The sequence below is a fragment of the Neolamprologus multifasciatus genome, chromosome 20 (assembly GCF_963576455.1).
Source record: "Neolamprologus multifasciatus chromosome 20, fNeoMul1.2, whole genome shotgun sequence".
In the NCBI taxonomy this organism is placed as follows: Eukaryota; Metazoa; Chordata; class Actinopteri; order Cichliformes; family Cichlidae; genus Neolamprologus; species Neolamprologus multifasciatus.
Genome location: NC_140458.1, coordinates 8,769,363 through 8,787,525, shown reverse-complemented (window position 1 = coordinate 8,787,525; position 18,163 = coordinate 8,769,363). Strand labels below are relative to the sequence as shown.

The following is an 18,163-nucleotide window of genomic DNA, read 5'->3' as shown; positions in this document are numbered from 1 at the left end:
TCTTTCTTTCTCTGTTTTATCAGAGAGATCTAAAGAGTCTGACACGGAGGAAAACAGCAAAACGACTAAAAGGTTTCCTTACAGTGAGAAGTGGAAAGATGTTTTTGCTTGGGCTGAGCGCAGTTCTCGCGGAGACAACTATACTTACTGTTCCTCCTGTGGTACTGACCTTAGCACTGTTAACAAAGGCTTTTTTGAACTTAAGCGCCACGTGGAAACAACCAAACACAGGAAAAGGGCTGCGAAGAAAAGATGTGGTGCAAGAACACAGGTCACTGAGTCGCTGCCTTGCAGTGATGAAGCTGTCCAGTTTATTTACAATCACTGTTACACTGGATCTGCTAAAGGTCAGCAGGGATATAGACATTTTGCGCACTGTAAGCTGGGATCACAGTACCCCAAAGATATCATATCTGCCTGCGAAAACACTCCATACTGTTTATACATTTATGGAGGGGTACCTGTAGGAAAAGATGAAGCAGTCTCTGTGTTGCTTGTTGGGTTTTTTGACGTTGAAGCCTCTAGTCGCTGCATCAGATTTCTGGATGCTCTTCAGGCAGGGGACGGTGCAGGAGATCAGTCTGCAGCAGCAGTTGTGGATAGCTTGAAGAAATTTGGGCTATCCACAGATAATCTCGCTGCCGTTTATCTAACTGGCAATGGTTCAGCCACAGAGGAAATCTGTTCTAAACTCAGGGAACTCAACGCAAACGTCGTAACCTTAGGAGGCCTGTACACCATCGCTGATGCTGCTTGTCGTGCTGCCATCAAGGAGCTCTCCAATCAGGCTCAAGAACTGATGGTAGACCTCCATGAACACTACTCCGCCTGCTCTACAAAGAATGAAAACCTCAAAGATCTTTTTGACTCAGATGTCAGCAATGACAGCGCATCACTTCACACCAACACCAGCTGCTTTAGAGTTTGTCTGTTGGTCACAAAAATATTGGAAATGTGGACCGATCTCACACTGTACTTTAGTTCTTGCAATGAAGATGAGAAGACTAAGTCCATCTGTTCTCAGCTTAATGATCCCAAAGTTAAGGCAATGTTTATGTTCCTGCAGCAGGCCTTAGAGCCTCTGCACAGTTTTCAAAGGAAAACACAGGAAGCTTCTGGTACTAATATTGAGCTTATTTTAGAAGAAGCCAATAGTCTGATTTCCATTTACACCTCCTACTTCCTCAGTCCACAGGCCGCTGATCGTTTCCTCATTGAACGTGATGTCCAAATTCTTAAGAACAAGAACTTCCACCTGCCAAGCTCTGAACTCTGTCTGGGTAAAAAAACTGTGGAAGACTTTCTGAAAACATCTGAAGCTGCTGAGGCACTGCCACTATTACAGGAGGACGTATTATCATTTTATATTGCACTCACTGGTTGTATCGCAGAGGAGCTGCCTTTAAATGACTCAGTGCTGAAGGGCATCACTCAGCTGCTGAACTCACAGAGCAGGCTGAAAGTGACAGAGGAAACAGTCGGGGAGCTGGGCACCAAGCTGGGAATCTGCAACTTCCCTGAGGAAGTCAAACAGCTCACGAATGAATTCCTTGAGTATCAGAAGGCTCAGGAGGGAGAGGCCGAGGATGGAGGGAAGGACAGCGCAACTGTGGTTTCACTGGAAAACATACTGAATGACACCAAGCCAGCCTCAATCTTCAGGAAGCTTCTTTTGATCCTTTTGTCTTTCCCATGTCCTCCGCTGGATGCGCAGCAGGTTTTTACTCAGGTATGTGAATGTTTAGTCAGTTAAGTTTGTTCATATAGACATTTACACACAACAAATGTTAACGAAGTTCTGCACAACAAGTAAACATTAATCAGTTGAAACAGTATATGTGATTAAGAAAAAATGGTGGATTGCTTCCTGTGGGTTTAGGGCAAGAGTTGATGTCTCAAGCGATGATTTTGAATATCTCAAGATCCTGTTTACCGTGATGTGAAAGCGACTGAATGGCACACTGGTGCTGCACCCACTTTACCTGTGCACCGCTGCAGTAATGCGGGTGTTGTACCTGTTGTTGTGGTGAAGGTAGAGCTGGCCTGTGATTATAAGCTCTGGGTTGTGACAGAATAAAGTAGCAAATAGAAATGGCTGAAATGAGTTTCACCTCAAACTATTTATAGGTACATTTAAAAACAGCAAACACTGACCAGAGATCAGAGTAAAAATATCACATAGCTGGACTCTCTGGAATTAGTGGGTGAGGGATTGATAATGGTATTACTGGTGTTAAATCAAACATGGGGTGTATGGCAGTTGTTAGAGTTGATATTTAATCAAGTTTGATCTTTTTGTTAGAGCTTCCTTTAACATATCAAAGGAAATCTTAATTTCCTATCAGCTCTGCTACAAATCCTTCCAGTAGCCCGAGTGACAGGATTTTTACTCAAGTAGAGTAGGAAAGTAAACAGATGAACAGAAGGCAACTGAGGGAGATACCTGTCCAAAGACAGGGCAAGATTAGTGTTCTGATACGCAATAAAAATGTCCAGCCGTAGCAGAAATAATCATGCGGGATCTACATGCAGGCAAAGAGGTTTGACAGGTTCTCTGGGTGGAGAAGTTTCAATTTTGAAAGGCATATGGTGAGAAGAGTTTAGAGCATAAATTTGAATATCACAGAGATGCAAATGAAACGATAAAACGTCAGTCCAATGTGTGGCCACATTCATGAGTGGGGCCTTTGACTAAAGAAAAAAAAACTGTTGAAATGGTAAAATCCCCAAGAATTAAAACAGTATCAAATCAAACTAGATTCAAAGGTTTGATTCAGAGGAGTAGAATCACTGCTCCTTTGAAACAAAAGGACTCAGCCATGCATCTGATCAGGAGGAAGCCTCCATTTGGAGGTTTCCAGACAAACTGGGAGGAGATCCCAGGGTAGAGCCAGAATTCTGAGGAGAGATTATAGCTTGTGTGGCTCAGGAATGCTTCTGGATAGCCCAGAAGGAACTGAAAAACATAGCGGTGGAAAAGATAAACTGAAGAGAAATAAATTAGTGCTATAAGCGTTAATCTTGTTAAAATGACATTAACGCCATAACTGCAATAACACAGCAAATCTCTGTTAACGAGTTACTGCGGATCGCCTCGTGGGTGGGGCTGGGTGGCATCAACGTGTTAGCGCGATGCGTTGACAGCTGATAACATCATTTTAACTAGATTAACGCTAACAGCATTAAAATAAATAAAAGTTAAGAATTGGGAGGGAAATACCTGGATTAAAAGGGCCTATAAACAAAACCTTTATTATGCCAGCATAACAATGTCACACTGGAATAATAAAGGTGCAAAATTTACTCTTTTCCTTTTAATTTTTTCCACTTGGTCCTGTCTTATGTTGTTTTTAAGGCCTTGGAGAATGATCATGTTTGTGGAGTCTCTGACAGTGAAGCCTTAACAGAAAGTGAGTTGGATGTTACGTCTGACACTTTCTCTGACAGCAGCAAGAACTATCAAGTTCGCACACGAGGTAAGAAGAGCATGTTAAATTTCCACCTAATTTAAGTTTTAAATGATAACCTCATAAACAATTAACCTTTCATGCACGAGATGATCATAATCATTTGCTTAATTTGTGGAGTTAAGCAGGAATGGAAGAGGTCTTAAAATACATCAAAACATACAGTGTGGAAAGTATGGAGAGTGCCTGCAGTGGATACTTTTCACCACACTTGGTTTCACTTCAGTTCTTCGTACGTTTAACTTCCCTGTTCTCTCTGGTAGACTGGTGGACATACAAAGAACAAACAAGAGTAACCCACAAACCGGTTTTACAACATATTTCTGATATGGTCTCCAGGGAGCTGGGTGGAGATGTATTATAAGGAAAAAACAAATGAGCATTCCCCTTTATTTTGAGCTCTTCTGATCTGGTATCAAAGTAGACTGGACCTTTCTAGCATTTACAAATACAGCTGGTGTCCAGACACGGTGCCTTACTAATAGTTGAAACAATCAAACAACATCAACAACACTAAAGTTTTGATGTAATTTTTTTCCCTCTGCAGCTTTGAGATGATCTGATTTAAATGTAAAAGAAGTTGAGTGGGAGTGATTGCATATTTAACTCTGCGCATTCATGTTCTAGGTCAGAATGGCCTTCCTTTGAAAGTGAAACCATGTGAAGTCCGCCTTACAAAAATAGGTAAAGAGAAAAAAACTTTACAGTTCTATCTGCCTGATGTACAACATTTTAAAATATCATGTTGTTTATTTTGTAGATTGAAAGATCATGCAGTGCACTAAAAAAAACAATAATATAATACTGTTTCCAAAGAGCCAGGTGATGGATATGAAAATAAACTTGGAGTGAATGGTGCCTTATGGAAAGAGGTAAAAGATTTTTTTTTTCTCTCTGTTAATCCTCTGCTTTCTGATCTACTGCTCTAAAACATTTTAGACTTATGGGCAGATGATGTGGCTATTCAGCCTTTGAATGGTAAATTATGTGAAGTTTAAAATGTGACGTAATAGCTGAACGTTTTATTTTTGCATTTCTCTCTTAAGTCCTGTCATGTACTAACACCCTGTTGCCCTTCATAGTTTCCATAATGAGAAAGATGAAGTGGAGTTTGCCTATATGAGGGCGTGTATGTGCGTGTGTTTTGGTTAACATTTGCATGTGCATGTTTTTTGTGTGTAATGAGTGTGCTGTCTCTCAGGGGACCATTAGGGGGAATTTTGGCTGGGAGAGCAGCTTGCGCCAGAAGCCAAAGACCCGTACAGTGTTTCAGGCTGGTGATAACACCTGGTCCAAACCCGTAGGTCTTGATAAGGACAGCAAAAATGAACTGGGGTCCCAAGATGATGTGGTAGGTGTACTCGAGTATACTACCAAAATACCACTGGGCCATAAAATGCTAGAATTTAAAAGTGAACCAAAAAAAAACAAAACAAACTTTGAGCTTCCTGATTTTAAAATTTCAAAAGTAATAAAACACCAGACATTAGTTGACAAAAATATCTACTTGAGTAAGAGCGAAATTATCTGAATATTGATAATATTGAATAAAAAATGTTCCTGCTTGAACAAGGAGTTGATCGTCTTCTAATCTGAAATGTGAGCGTCTTCCTCGTTAATGTGCTGAAGGAATGATACAAATCTGCTTCAAACTGCATCCTTAAGTTAATTTTGCTTGTTCAATTTCTGCTGGTGTCTTGTAGATGCTTAATTACCTTAGAGATCTGTGCGTTAGATACATGCGGTGTTACTATTGACAGAGCAGGGGAAGCTGAGCCGGTGGCAGTATGACTAGCACACTTGTCTCCCATTGGTCCGCTGTAAAAGTTTACCTACGCTCTGCATGTCAGAACTTGCAAAAAATGCTGCTTTCCACTTTCAGCTTTCTAAGATTGGGCCTTTGACAACAGGAAACGGGACATGACCACCAAAATTACAGAAACAACAAATTCATGGTAGCTTCCATCCAGAGACAATAGCCAAAAGATGGAAATAAATTACAGGATGAATGTAAACAGAGAGTATGAGATCCTTTATGGGAAAACCACTACCAATATTCTAGAAAATGGATCCCTTTTCTTATTAGTGCCAGCTAACTAGATGTCTTGTTATGGACCTCCTTACCTTGCTTATACTGATATACGCCCATGATTGGTCTCATGTTCCTGACTTTGTTCAAATTGCTTAATTCAAAGACATAGATAGGAATTCAGTATGCATGTTATTGTTAGGGGATTTTGGCCAGAAAAGTTAGGCCTGGCTGCTTCAACTGTTCTGGTGCATAGTGGGGGCAGAAGTAGAGCTGTGTAAATGCAGCTTTTATTACTTCTGTGCGGACACGGCTGATTGTGAGATTACGGTGGGGCACTTGGAAATTCATTTTCCACCTTCAGCATGAAGATATAATTTTCTTCTTTTTTCAGCTGCTCCTTTTAGGAGTCACCACAGATCATCTGCTTCCATCTCACTGTATCCCTAGCTTCGTCTGTCATCTTGCTCTTTTCCTTCTGCCTGGCAGCTCCAGCTTCAACATCCTTTGTCCAACATATCCACTATCCCTCCTCTGCATGTGTCCAAACCATTTCAGCTGCCCTCACTAACATGATCTCTCCACTAAACATGCTTTTAGCCTCTTCTGCTTCTTTTTCTTTGCCCAACAGTTGCATATTTTCCACATATTTTCAGTTAAATGTAAAAATGTATCATTTTATAACATTTTTGATAAGTTTGATTTTGTCACTCATATCTCATACATTTGATGAAATTCTTTGAAATCCTAAATTACAAAGGTTGTTAAAAGTCTTACTTTTAATTTGGTAAAGTAAAGTTCACATAGACTGAGAGATTTAGCAGCGTCAGAGCAGAAGAGGAAGACAAAGAAACGTTTGAAAGCACAGAAGTCCATTATGACTAACTTCAGCACAAAGGAACACCAGCAGTTCCTGATAACTGACAATGAAACTAGATGTCAGTCAGTCAGTCAGTAGCAGCTAATTTTGGAGAGGACTCTTAATTTGAAAAAGGAAAACAAATCTGTGATTTGGAGTACTAAAAACAAAAACACAACACTAACAAAGTTGAGGGAGAGAAATTGTTGAGAGGAAAAACTGATTAGAATCTAACTAATCTAACTTCATTTCATTCAGTTTCATCATTCGCTTTGTTCACCTGAGGTCAGATTAGAGAAAAGGTAAAGGGGGGGAATGAGGTTGTCCAGTTATTAAACCTTCCATAATATTGAAATTCAAATTACAGTAAAAGACTCTCAATTTAATTAATCATATTAGAGTATATTATGACGCATGAAACAAAACGAATGAATGAATCTTAACACTTGCTCCGTACCTTCATTTTAACACATTGTACCACAAATGCAATTCTAGTATGATTACAGTCACAACCTTTTGTTTTTCTTTTAAAGAAAGACGCTGTTCATCCTCTAAAAATATACATTACCTTTTACTTCTTTGACTTCTTTTTTTACCTAAATGTGGTTGACTTCCAGTCGGAAGACTCTTCAACGCCCAATAAACACACACCAACCAGAGCACGACGTAAACCAGCTTACCAGGTAATGTTACTGCTGCTTTATTTCAAAGAAACACAAAAAACCCAACAACAGATGCATACAGAGGCATTGACATTTGAATCATATAAAGTGTCTGTGTCTGTTTATAAGAAAATGTGAATAATCTGCTTTTGTTTTTGTATTTTTGCTGCAGGATGGTAAAGGGTTTCTTACAGGAGCGCTGGTGTGGGGTAAGGTTAAGGGGTTTAACTGGTGGCCTGGGATGGTGGTGCCATGGAAAACCAAGTGTGCTCCTGTGGGTATGCGGAGGGTGGAGTGGTTTGGAGACGGGATGTTCTCAGAGGTTAGAATTGCTCAACTGTAAGCTGAGCATTATTTGCTCATGATGTAGAAACAATTCTCAGATTTTGTTTACATCTGATTTTTTTCTTTCTGTTGCAGGTATACACTGAGGGTCTTACGCCATTTGCTGCCTTCACTAGGTGCTTCTGCAAAAACTCCTTTGCCAGCTTGCCCATATACAAGAAAGCAATCTACCAAATCCTTGAGGTAGTCTTAAATGTTTTATACTACTTTATGTTTTGTGTTGTCTTTCATTTTCCATTTATCTTCACATTATATTCAAATTAGTTTGTCTAAGGAGCTTGGAAAGAAAAGCATCTGGACTTCTTTAAGTTGCTTTTTTTTTTTCTTTTTTTTTTTTTTTGCCTGTCCCGTTTGGCTCTTTTGCCATCAGAATTATTGTCTAAAGGCGAAGAAAGATGCCCAACGGATTTTCTTTACCAAATTGACCATCCCAGCTTTGCCGTAATGGTCCATTTGATTCACCTTTTATTATTTATTTTATTTTCATTTGCTGAATACGGGACAGACTTGACTGGGGGAAAGAAAAGGGAGAAAGAAAGAGGGAAAGAAAAACAGTTGAGAGGAGGGACGGGGGAGAAGGGCAAAAAACAAAAACCAACAGAATAAGCAGAAAAAAAAATACATATATCGATCACCTGGATCACCTGTTGAGAAAGAAAAAAGAAAACAAGCAGAAGAAAACGAGAGTAATAGAATAAACAACATCACAATGATATATGGGAATATGACAGTAAACACTAAATATTAAACATTATTGTGCAGCACGTAAGATCGACAGCACACAGTGTGCTTTGAGGTAGGAGCCAAAAAGGGTGTAGTTTGTGTGTGTGATCACCCGTGTGTACACCTGTGAGCATGGACGCGCTTGTTTTTTTCAAAAGGTTCCTTCATGTAATGATCTGCTAGAGGGGGGGGCCACTGCCCCGTCCTCCACGGCATGAAGCAGGTATGGAGGAGACTTCTTTAAGTTGCTTGAAGACGTTTCACCTCTCATCCGAGAAGCTTCTTCAGTTCTAGGGTCAAATGGTGGAGAGTCCCAGATTTACGCCCTGTGGGAGTGTCCACCCAAGAGGGACAATGGACCCCCTAATGATCCTCCACCTTATCACACGAGCCAAGGTGTGAAGACGGGTGTAGGTCACAATCAGCCAAGCTATCGGGTGAGCTCATTGTGAAACCTTGCCCCACCCTATGATGTGATTTCCTGAGGTCAACTGGCCCAGGATGTGAGTGGGCATTAAGGCGTCTAGGAAGGGATCTCAAAACTGGATTATAGATGGCAGACACTTGGTGTCATAAGCCAACGCCTCTGTTCAAAGACCCTTTTCTTTCCAAGCTCCTTAGACTACGATGACCTGGATGACTGAGAACCTTCAGACATATTAGTTTGTGTTGCTAAACCAAACTAATGTAGTTCTAATGGTGAATAACTTATGGTAAAAAGTTTAAAACCTCAAGAAATAGTTCACAAATCTTAATTTCATTATCCATCTCAGGCTGATATGATATTTCAGGTTTAGTTCATCAGATGCTCATGAGCTCCATGAAAGAGCAACCTGGCAACCTCCTCTTGCCATGGGTTCAACATTATTTATTCCCTAACCATTTGGTGAGTGATTGCCGGTTATCACCTTTTGAAAGTGGAAGAGGGTGCTGCACCAAAAACAACTGTGTTTGCTTTGATCACTAGAAGATGGCCATAGTCACCTGTAGTTGCATGGAAGACACCAACTTCTCTTTAAGCACTCGTTAATTAACCACTAAGCTTGGAAAGGTGAAAGTTGTGCCTTCTGAAACCAACATGTTTCAAAAGACACAGCTTTTACTATGAAAGCGAAATGTCACTATTTCTGGCTTGTCTTGTACTCGTCACAGTTCTGCTTCCACTTGGGGAGTAGTTGGAGTGTGTTTGCAGACAAGTCAAAATCTTCCACACATAATTATGAATGACTGCATCAACCTGCTAATGACCAAACCAATCAAACTTGGTGTTTGGTGCAGCACTTTGTACTGACAACAGCATGCACCCCTTTGAAGCCGCTTGCCAACGGCTCATGGAGTGCAGATTTTTACGAAGTGACCACTGGGTCGCCAAACTGGTGTGACTGGACTCTTAGGAAAAGACTACATCAAGTCAAGTATAGGTATAAATGGTTATCTATTGAAGTTACTCTTTCAGTAGGTCTGTTAAAACCATGGCTTGATTTCAAAACATTTGCTAAAAGGAACAAACTGACTGAGCAACCTTTTATTAAAAAAACACTAAAGGCTTGTGTTTGTTGGACTCAGATATGTGTCCTTGTAGATGTCGGTAAAAACAGTTGTGCTGTGTGATCAATCTTGGTACAAAGTGGGGAATTATCGCTGCTGTGAGCTCATGTTAAGTGTTTGAATCATTCGATGATGCACTTTCAGATGATGTCTGTTTTCACTCTACTTACTGTATATTCAGGTCAGTGAATGTTATGAGGTTAAAAGCAGGAGGGCCTATTACAATGGAAATAACAGAGTGACCGTTTCATGTATCGTAGCATCAAGCTGCTGGACCTTGTTTAATGTACTTGTACCATACTCCAGATTTTGATGACATGTATAATCTGCAGTTGGCAGGTGAGAGGTGTGGAAAGTCTTTTCCTGAGGCTCAAGGCAATGAAGAAAAAGAGCTGAAGCTGATGTTGGACTGGGCTTTTGAAGGATTTCTGCCAACAGGACCTGATGGATTTATACCTGTTGGTATGTCTGTTTATTTTTAATTCTTTCTTACTTTCTTTATAAAGCACCATATTTTATTTTCCTTCTTCCCTCTTTTTGGTGCCAAAGATGCTTCTTAAAAACATCCAAGTTATTTAATGTTCTTTGTTTTCTGCCTCTTAAAGACTCTTCTCCACACGGTCAATCCTCTGACTCGACTCTGTCTGACGTCCCGCCTCCGGCGAAAAGAAAGTATGTTCTTAAAAATAAGGGAAATGTCCCAGCCATCATCTATAACAAAGGTGAATGTTATTTTTAAATTTTGTACTTGTAAAGAGATATTTGTGAGGAAACTACTAAATGAAGCAACTGATTTTATGTTGCCGTCATTATTTTTATTGCATGTGAATATTTCATTACAGAATCAATAATAGAAGGCGTCAAAGAAAAGGGAAAAACAATTGAAAGTAAGTTCTTTAGCTAATATGGAAGACACTTGATTTTAAACCACTGATATAAACACAACTAACTTCTCTCTCTTTTTTTTTTTTTTTTTTTTTTAGATTTTTGTTTGTCTTGTGGATCAACTGATATTGACGTCCAGCACCCATTATTTAAAGGTGGTCTTTGTCTAAGATGCAAGGTAATGTAATAACACAAAGATTCTGTTTCTCCCACAGCCTGCTGTGTCGAAATTTAGCCATTATCTGAAGGATGTCCTCTATTAAAATCTGAAAACAACCTTATTTTTACAGGCAAACTTCACAGAAACGTTGTATCGCTACGATGACGACGGCTACCAGTCGTACTGCACTGTGTGCTGTGCAGGCTTAGAGGTCATTCTGTGTGGCAATCCCAGCTGCTGCAGGTAAAAACTCCACAGGTTTTCTTTTTCACATGCAAACATATTGATATTTATGGTTTCTCGATGTGACTTTCACTTAGGTAAAAACATTTCAATAAGCAAAACAAAGTTCAGCAGTTAATATCAGACTGTTACAGAAATATCTGAGAGACCTCTTGATGATGGATTCATGAACTTGCTCATGACAAACTGACTTTTATTGGCCTGTTCCATGAGACAAATTTGAGATGACTGGATCAGGCTACAGTTTCCATAATCTTTTGAAACATGCAAGTAGTTTAAAGTCTTCCTCCTGGTATCATTAAACCACTAAAACTTCACATTTGCTCATTAAAATTATGTTGTTCTTGTTGTTTGATCCTGCTACAGAGACACTGCCGATGTGTTTTGTGGTCTCAGAATACACAAAAGGCCGAAGCACACTGGATAACCCCTTGTTGCTTCTTCTTAATCAGAAAACTATAATCAGAAGAGAGGTATTTAGACATTGGGAAGCTTTTATAATATTTGCAGTAAAGTCACTAAGTTCACCTCACCTGTAACACTGGCTTCACTAATGTTTCCTGTGGTCCACTCTGTGTACATCTGTTTACCTACTACAAACATTGCACACATTGTATTGTGCTGTCATCGTAAAAAGAGAGCTGAGCCAAAAGGCAAAGCTTTTGATGTGAATCCATGTCTATTAAAACCTTCTATGGTCACAAGATCCAAATGACTGAAAGAGTATATGGTGGCAATGGTCAGCATCAGGGTGAGCAGCTCAGTTATTTGATGGGAGCTTGGAGCAGAACTTCTCCTCTTGCTGGTCAAATGGATCCAGTTGAGGTGATTTGGGCATCTGGTTAGACTGGGTGGGTATAGATATAGATATAGTAGGGGTGCAACGATACTCGTATCGATATTGAACCGTTCGATACAGTGCTTTCGGTTTTGTACGCATATGTATCGAACAATACAATTTTTTTTTTTTTAATTTATTTGATCAACTTTTCTTCTGACGATGCTGTCTGTGTTGAGAGCTCAGTGGATCTGCGTTCGACTACTCCGCCTAGGCTGCACTGTCAAGCGCAGATCCACTGAGCGTAGCGCAAGCTAGCAAGACAGAAGCTAAGCTCGTTGCAACATGGCAAATTGAACCTCCCTCATTCAGATCTGGCCTTTGGAACTATTTTGGTCTTCATGTGAAGCATGACCCTGAAAGTAAGCGCGTCATGGACAAAAGTAAAACAGTATGTCGGATGTGCCATGCAATGCTCAATTACATGGGTGGGAACTACTGCGTTAGCGCAGTTTGCCCGTTAACGTGTTGACACCGTCCAGCCCCCCGCACGGGCGATCCGCGGTAGCTCGTTAACGGAGATTTGCCGTGTTGTGGCGTTAACGTCATTTCAGATTAACGCTGACAGCACTAGTGGGAACACAATGAATATGACTGCGCTTTTACACCGACATCATCCTAGTGCAAAGACAAGTGGAAGCAGACAAAAACAACAAGCATGCATGCTACAAACTTTACCCGAGTCATTTAGACAGCCGTTAGCACATGATTCTCCTTATGGGGACCTGATATGTTTAATATGCTGCTGAGAATATAGCCCAGAAGAAGCGTATAGTATAGCTTTTATTTTGGAAAGAGCCATTTCTCTGTAATAAACTCTCTTTCCCAAAGATGAGTGATTTCTCGATCAGATAGATTTATTATTTTATCCCTTTGTTGTTTCAGCAACATTAAATGTAAAAACTGTACATTTGAGTTAAAATATATATTTATAATTTTAATAAATGACAAATTAAAAAAGCATGAACATTTTTTTGTATTGAAAAAATATTGAACCGTGACACCAAAGTATCGAACCGAACCGAACTGTGAATTTTGTGTATCGTTGCACCCCTAATATATAGATATATATAGATATATAAATGTTTTTTACCAGGTACCTCATAACATGGATCCAGTGTCTTAATCATAAAGCCGCTTTTCTCCACTGTAAGAAAAGGCACCACAAGTACACAGTAATGGCATTTGTGATATCCACCACTGATTTGTTTTCTCATATGGAGTGCATTTGGTAAAGGCTTGGAAAATATCAATGTCTGCTGGTGTGTAGGTCTAGGTGTAAGGCAACGTTTTTCTTTCCACTTGACTGACTGGATGTTTGTGGAAGGCACAGTTTTTGGCTTTCCTCATAATTCAAAGCGTGCTTCGTTTTAAGGTGATAAAACAAATTACTTGTATATCCTCTCTTTGCTATTACTGTCACCCGGCATAATTTGCAGATGATATTTTTCTGCTCAACATCTGACTGCTTAAACCCAAACAAGGTGCATATGACCGACGTCGACCGACCTGTAAGCTCCATGCTTGCAGCCGCTGCCATGCTTTCGACCAAAACAGGCGCAGCTTGATGACATCATCAACACGCGCTATCGCAGCAAGATGGTATAGTCAAAATCTCTACCGTTGGCCAAATCCATATTGTTTCTACCGTATACCGTTTATACCGCCCACCCCTACTGGAGAGGTAATGTATCTCCATAATTGGACATTTGGCCTGGGAATCCTCCTTATTTCAGTCATTTATATTTTAATTGACCACATGATACTTTACCCAGTTATTCAGCTAAAACTCCATCATGAATAGTTCACTTTAGGTCCTGCTTTCAGTTTCTGTTTATTATATCCATTTATGAGAGACAGATATCACTGGATTATTTAATAATGGGAAAGAAGTAAAAGTATCAATTTTAAGGCTTAACTTCTGTGGTTATAAGAAGGAGTTTGATGTCATTCGTTAGTCATTTTATGCCAAGTCGCTAAATCCAGGAGTATCATCATGTCAGTTTGTGTTATTTTCCTTTTGTAAGGCACAATAACATCAGGATGGATTACAAAAGTAATGTTTTTGTATGACAAACTAGTTTTCATGGACACTGAGGATATTGGACATGTCTTTGGTGGCACTTGTCTGCTGAATATGCCTATACAGACTTTAAATAAAAACGGGGTGCTTTAAAAACAACTTACAACAGCAGGTCTGTTGTGTCCACTGCCTTTTAATATGGTGGATGTATATACTATTGAGTAAAACCTGTGAGTCCACCAAATGAGAGAAGATGTACGTCAAAGTGTCATTCACTAACCTCTCCCTTTATCTCATGTCCTACCCCCTCACCTCTCTTAAGGTCTTTGTATCAGTTCACAAACCCCTGAGTTTGATTTTATGTTTCGTCAGCCTCTAAAAACGTCTTCAGTCTCTCTTCTGTCTTTATCACTTGGATGAGTGGCAAAAATTTTCTCACACTGAAAACGCTACATCCAAATAACCAGAATCAACTTTCTGAGATTGATGTTCTTATTTTTATTGTCTCCCAGATGTTTCTGTAAGGACTGTCTGAACATCCTGGTGGGCCCAGAAACCTTTGATAAGCTGAAAGATGTCGATCCGTGGAGCTGCTACATATGCAAGCCATCGCAGTGTGAAGGAAACCTCAAACTCAGGGCAGACTGGAGTGTGAAGGTCCAAGACTTCTTTGCCAACAACAGTGCAATGGAGTTTGTACGTGCCGCTCTTATCTTTAATTAGAAATGCAGTTTTTGTTATAAGCAAACGGTCGGATCTTATCCCAACATACAGAGATCTTTTTCTTCATTTGAGAGTCAGGTGATGTTAAATTAGTCAATGTAGCGTTTTTTAAATATATATTTTTATATTAACTGTAATTATAGCACATGTTACCATGCTATAATTACAGTTAATTTAACAGCACTGAGATTTTGTTCCAGATTAGAGGATGACTCATTTGAATGAAAATGACCTTGTGGTGTGTGTGTGCCTTCATGATATGATGATATTTGGGGGGAGTGGGGGTTGTTTTTTATTATTTTTATTTTTATTTTTTTTTAATTTTAACATCCCGTCGCATTCAACGAAATGCAAATTGTTAAAGTGTATTTCGGTTAAACTCAGGTTAAAACCTTTTAATCCTGATTTATGTGACTAATTATGAACCAGGCATTGCAGGCTGACGAGTGACTGCAGGTTTGGTTTTTTAAGCTGGTAGTTAACGGTCAGATGTGTCGACGCCTTGGAGGATTTTGCTGAAGGTTAAAATTAATGTTACACATGACCGAGAAGTCCTAATCATCTTCACCTGTGGAGTTTCTTACTTCTGAGTACTTGGACATTACTGTATGCATGAAGTGGGGCTGGAAGAGGGGCAATTATTTGATGTTAGACAGTTGCCTTTGGCTGTGTGTAGGCATAGTTTATCAAATATTATCAAATATTTAATGAAATTATTTATTAAAAGCATCTTAGTTTTATTAATAATGGACCTGCTTTCACCTTTAATTACTGGAATGAGCAGTCTGTTCTTTGAGGGTTTTTAATGATCAGCTCCAGATCCTCAGTGTCAGATAATATTCAGATTTTGTTTTTCTCTGAGGGTGAGAAATTAGTTTTTCTTAAGCTCTGCCAATCAAAGAAGATTTAAGTTAAATCTGTGTGTTTATGCCATTTCATTTTTTCTAAATGTTACTCAAATTCATTTTTTAACCACAGGAGCCTCACAGAGTTTACCCTTCAATTTCTGCTGATCAGCGCAGGCCAATGAAGGTGCTCTCACTTTTTGATGGCATAGCAACAGGTGAGTTTATGACATTGTGTGGAAAACTCAGCCAATACCCATTACACTCTGTCTGTGCATACTAATGAAGAGCCTTGGAAGGTTCAGTTGGCATCTGTATTAATGTAATAGGAGATGGTTTATTTAACATGAATTTAAAATATAGTAGGCTGTCCACCAATCAGGTCAGTGGTTTGACCTGAATGAGCCAATAATGGTGCTGTCTGGGAGGTGTCAGTCCTTTGTTGTCAGTTCGTCAAAGTCAGCGCAAAGGTGAAAATAATTAGCTAACGGTAGTCATCCACCATTCTGTTGGTCGTTAATATTTGTTAGTTTCAGGGTCATTGTTTTCAGGTTCTGGGCTGAGGCATTGACCTTTTGGATAGCCTCGATTACCGTACATAAATGTGACTGATACCTGTATCCAGAGTGATCTTAGATAATCCAACTGAACAAAATGAGCAGCTCCTCAGCTATCCTCTATTTTGGCTTAAAAACCAGCTGAAAATCTGTCAGGTAGCAGAGGAAAATGTTAAGTCCTCCAGTTAGACATTCCCACAAGTATATGAATCATCTGAATACTGTAAGACTAGAAAAGTGTTGAACTGGCGAAATGTGTGCATTTTTAATTGTTCCCTTGATTTCATTTACTTTAACATCATTTCAGGATATCTGGTGCTCAAAGACCTGGGCCTTAAGATCGAGCGCTACATTGCCTCAGAGATTTGTGACGATTCAATTGCTGTAGGGATGGTCAAGCACGAGGGAAAGATTGAATACGTCAATGACGTTCGCACCATTACAAGGAAACATGTGAGTACAAGCAAGACACACGTAAATGCTCAAAATGTATTTTAACTCCTTCCTGATTTTTAAGTTCTGTGTATATGATGGTTTAATTTATCTCAGTGAGTTTGTGTCTCTTTGTGTGTGTTAAAGCTGGCCGAATGGGGTCCTTTCGATCTTCTGATTGGAGGCAGTCCATGTAACGACCTGTCCATGGTGAACCCTCTTCGAAAAGGATTATTTGGTATGCAACTTCTAAACTAAATAAAGACTCACTAGAGGTTTATTTGTCATCTTTTTAAATAAAAGTGTTTCCCTGTTGATCCTGCAGAGGGTACTGGAAGACTCTTTTTCGAGTTCTACCGCATACTGACCTTGTTGAGGCCGAAAGAGGACGACAACCGTCCGTTTTTCTGGTTGTTTGAAAACGTGGTTTTCATGAGTGCCAATGACAAATCGGATATCTGCAGATTCCTGGAGGTGATGTTTCTTTAAGTAAAGGTTGCTACCAGCCTGGTGGAGGGTCAGACTGCATTAAGTTTTAATGCCTAATGTATGCTTTCTGCCTTCTATTGCAGTGTAATCCAATTCTTATCGATGCAATAAAAGTCAGTCCTGCTCACAGAGCACGCTACTTTTGGGGAAACCTGCCTGGCATGAACAGGTATGTACCAATACAGGCTAAAATATTTGTGTTGGCTCACTGCAGATCATAGCAAGGATTTTAATGTGCAATTAGAACCTCAACAGAACCACAATAATTAAATAATTTGTATGTCTTTTTAATTTATTTATTTTTCTTCAGTTTTGATTGTTTGGTTTTGAGTGGTACTAAAAAGTCCCGAAGCTAACTGGCCTCAAGTTTACACTCTTGTCTGGGATTTCTTATAGACCTCTCGCTACATCTCTAGACGACAAGGTGACTCTGCAGGATTGCTTGGAATCTGGACGCCAGGCAAAGGTCAACATCATTTATTTATTTATTTTATTGGTCATGTTTAGTTTGGATTGGATTTAGTTTTAGGTTAATAGTGTGTCAACAATTTAAAATATTAGTTTTTGTGTAATTGTGAGACTATTATTTTGTGTTCAACACTGTTAATTTGACATTTCTCCCTGCAGTTTGACAAAGTCCGTACTATCACAACAAAGTCTAACTCAATAAGGCAGGGGAAGATGGGACCGCTGCCCGTCGACATGAATGGCAAGGAAGACTACCTGTGGTGCACTGAAATGGAACAGTAAGCATAATAAATTATTTACCGATTTGTTGCCAGTGTGACATTATCGATGTCAGTGTATAATGACTTAATTCTTGTGTGTTTAATGTGTGTCATCTGATAGTATCTGACTGAGTACATGCCTGAATGGTTTCTAAAAGCGAAACAATATAAACCACCACAAAACGTTGATGTGCTGCACTAGTTTACACAGCTCTTCCCATTCAGCCTCACATGGGTGTAGCTGCTGCTACTAGTACGCACTAGTTACATATAATGCTTATTAAGCTACATGCACTGCAATTGAGTCGCATTTACACATCGCTTTACAGCTGACAGCTGGTCACTTGCAAACTACTGTAGTTGCGAAATAAAGGCCGTGAACGGGAAGTGAAATGAGCGCCGACTAAGTTTTCAGGGTTTGGGGTTTTGTTTTTTTTGTAATGAAGTTTGTTTTGTTTTTTTTTACTGATACTTTCTATGGTCAGGTCACCACATCACTGTAAATCACTTCTAGTTTGTACCTAACTTTAGACCAGATATGATATGCCAATTCTAATATACTCATATTAAAATCCTAAAGCATTAAACATGAAACTTGGGCTTAGTA

At 39.5% G+C, this 18,163-nt stretch overlaps 1 protein-coding gene across 3 annotated transcripts in view; it reads left to right on the top strand.

The window, feature by feature from the left end:
* The window catches only part of LOC146494368 (uncharacterized), a 28,810-nt gene that overhangs the window by 7,427 nt on the left and 3,220 nt on the right, over positions 1 to 18,163 (top strand). For 2 of the 3 annotated variants that reach the window (XM_085145850.1, XM_085145849.1), the window contains exons 5-25: positions 24 to 1,729; positions 3,356 to 3,476; positions 4,095 to 4,151; positions 4,284 to 4,339; positions 4,669 to 4,818; positions 6,973 to 7,038; positions 7,190 to 7,339; positions 7,438 to 7,545; positions 9,966 to 10,095; positions 10,239 to 10,355; positions 10,476 to 10,520; positions 10,617 to 10,696; positions 10,809 to 10,921; positions 14,295 to 14,478; positions 15,484 to 15,568; positions 16,215 to 16,360; positions 16,487 to 16,577; positions 16,665 to 16,813; positions 16,912 to 16,997; positions 17,225 to 17,294; positions 17,456 to 17,574. In XM_085145850.1, the coding sequence (XP_085001976.1) occupies positions 24 to 1,729; positions 3,356 to 3,476; positions 4,095 to 4,151; positions 4,284 to 4,339; positions 4,669 to 4,818; positions 6,973 to 7,038; positions 7,190 to 7,339; positions 7,438 to 7,545; positions 9,966 to 10,095; positions 10,239 to 10,355; positions 10,476 to 10,520; positions 10,617 to 10,696; positions 10,809 to 10,921; positions 14,295 to 14,478; positions 15,484 to 15,568; positions 16,215 to 16,360; positions 16,487 to 16,577; positions 16,665 to 16,813; positions 16,912 to 16,997; positions 17,225 to 17,294; positions 17,456 to 17,574 (3,829 nt within the window). The remainder of the gene's footprint in view (positions 1 to 23; positions 1,730 to 3,355; positions 3,477 to 4,094; positions 4,152 to 4,283; positions 4,340 to 4,668; positions 4,819 to 6,972; positions 7,039 to 7,189; positions 7,340 to 7,437; positions 7,546 to 9,965; positions 10,096 to 10,238; positions 10,356 to 10,475; positions 10,521 to 10,616; positions 10,697 to 10,808; positions 10,922 to 14,294; positions 14,479 to 15,483; positions 15,569 to 16,214; positions 16,361 to 16,486; positions 16,578 to 16,664; positions 16,814 to 16,911; positions 16,998 to 17,224; positions 17,295 to 17,455; positions 17,575 to 18,163) is intronic. The other variant, XM_085145851.1, reaches the window with a different exon arrangement.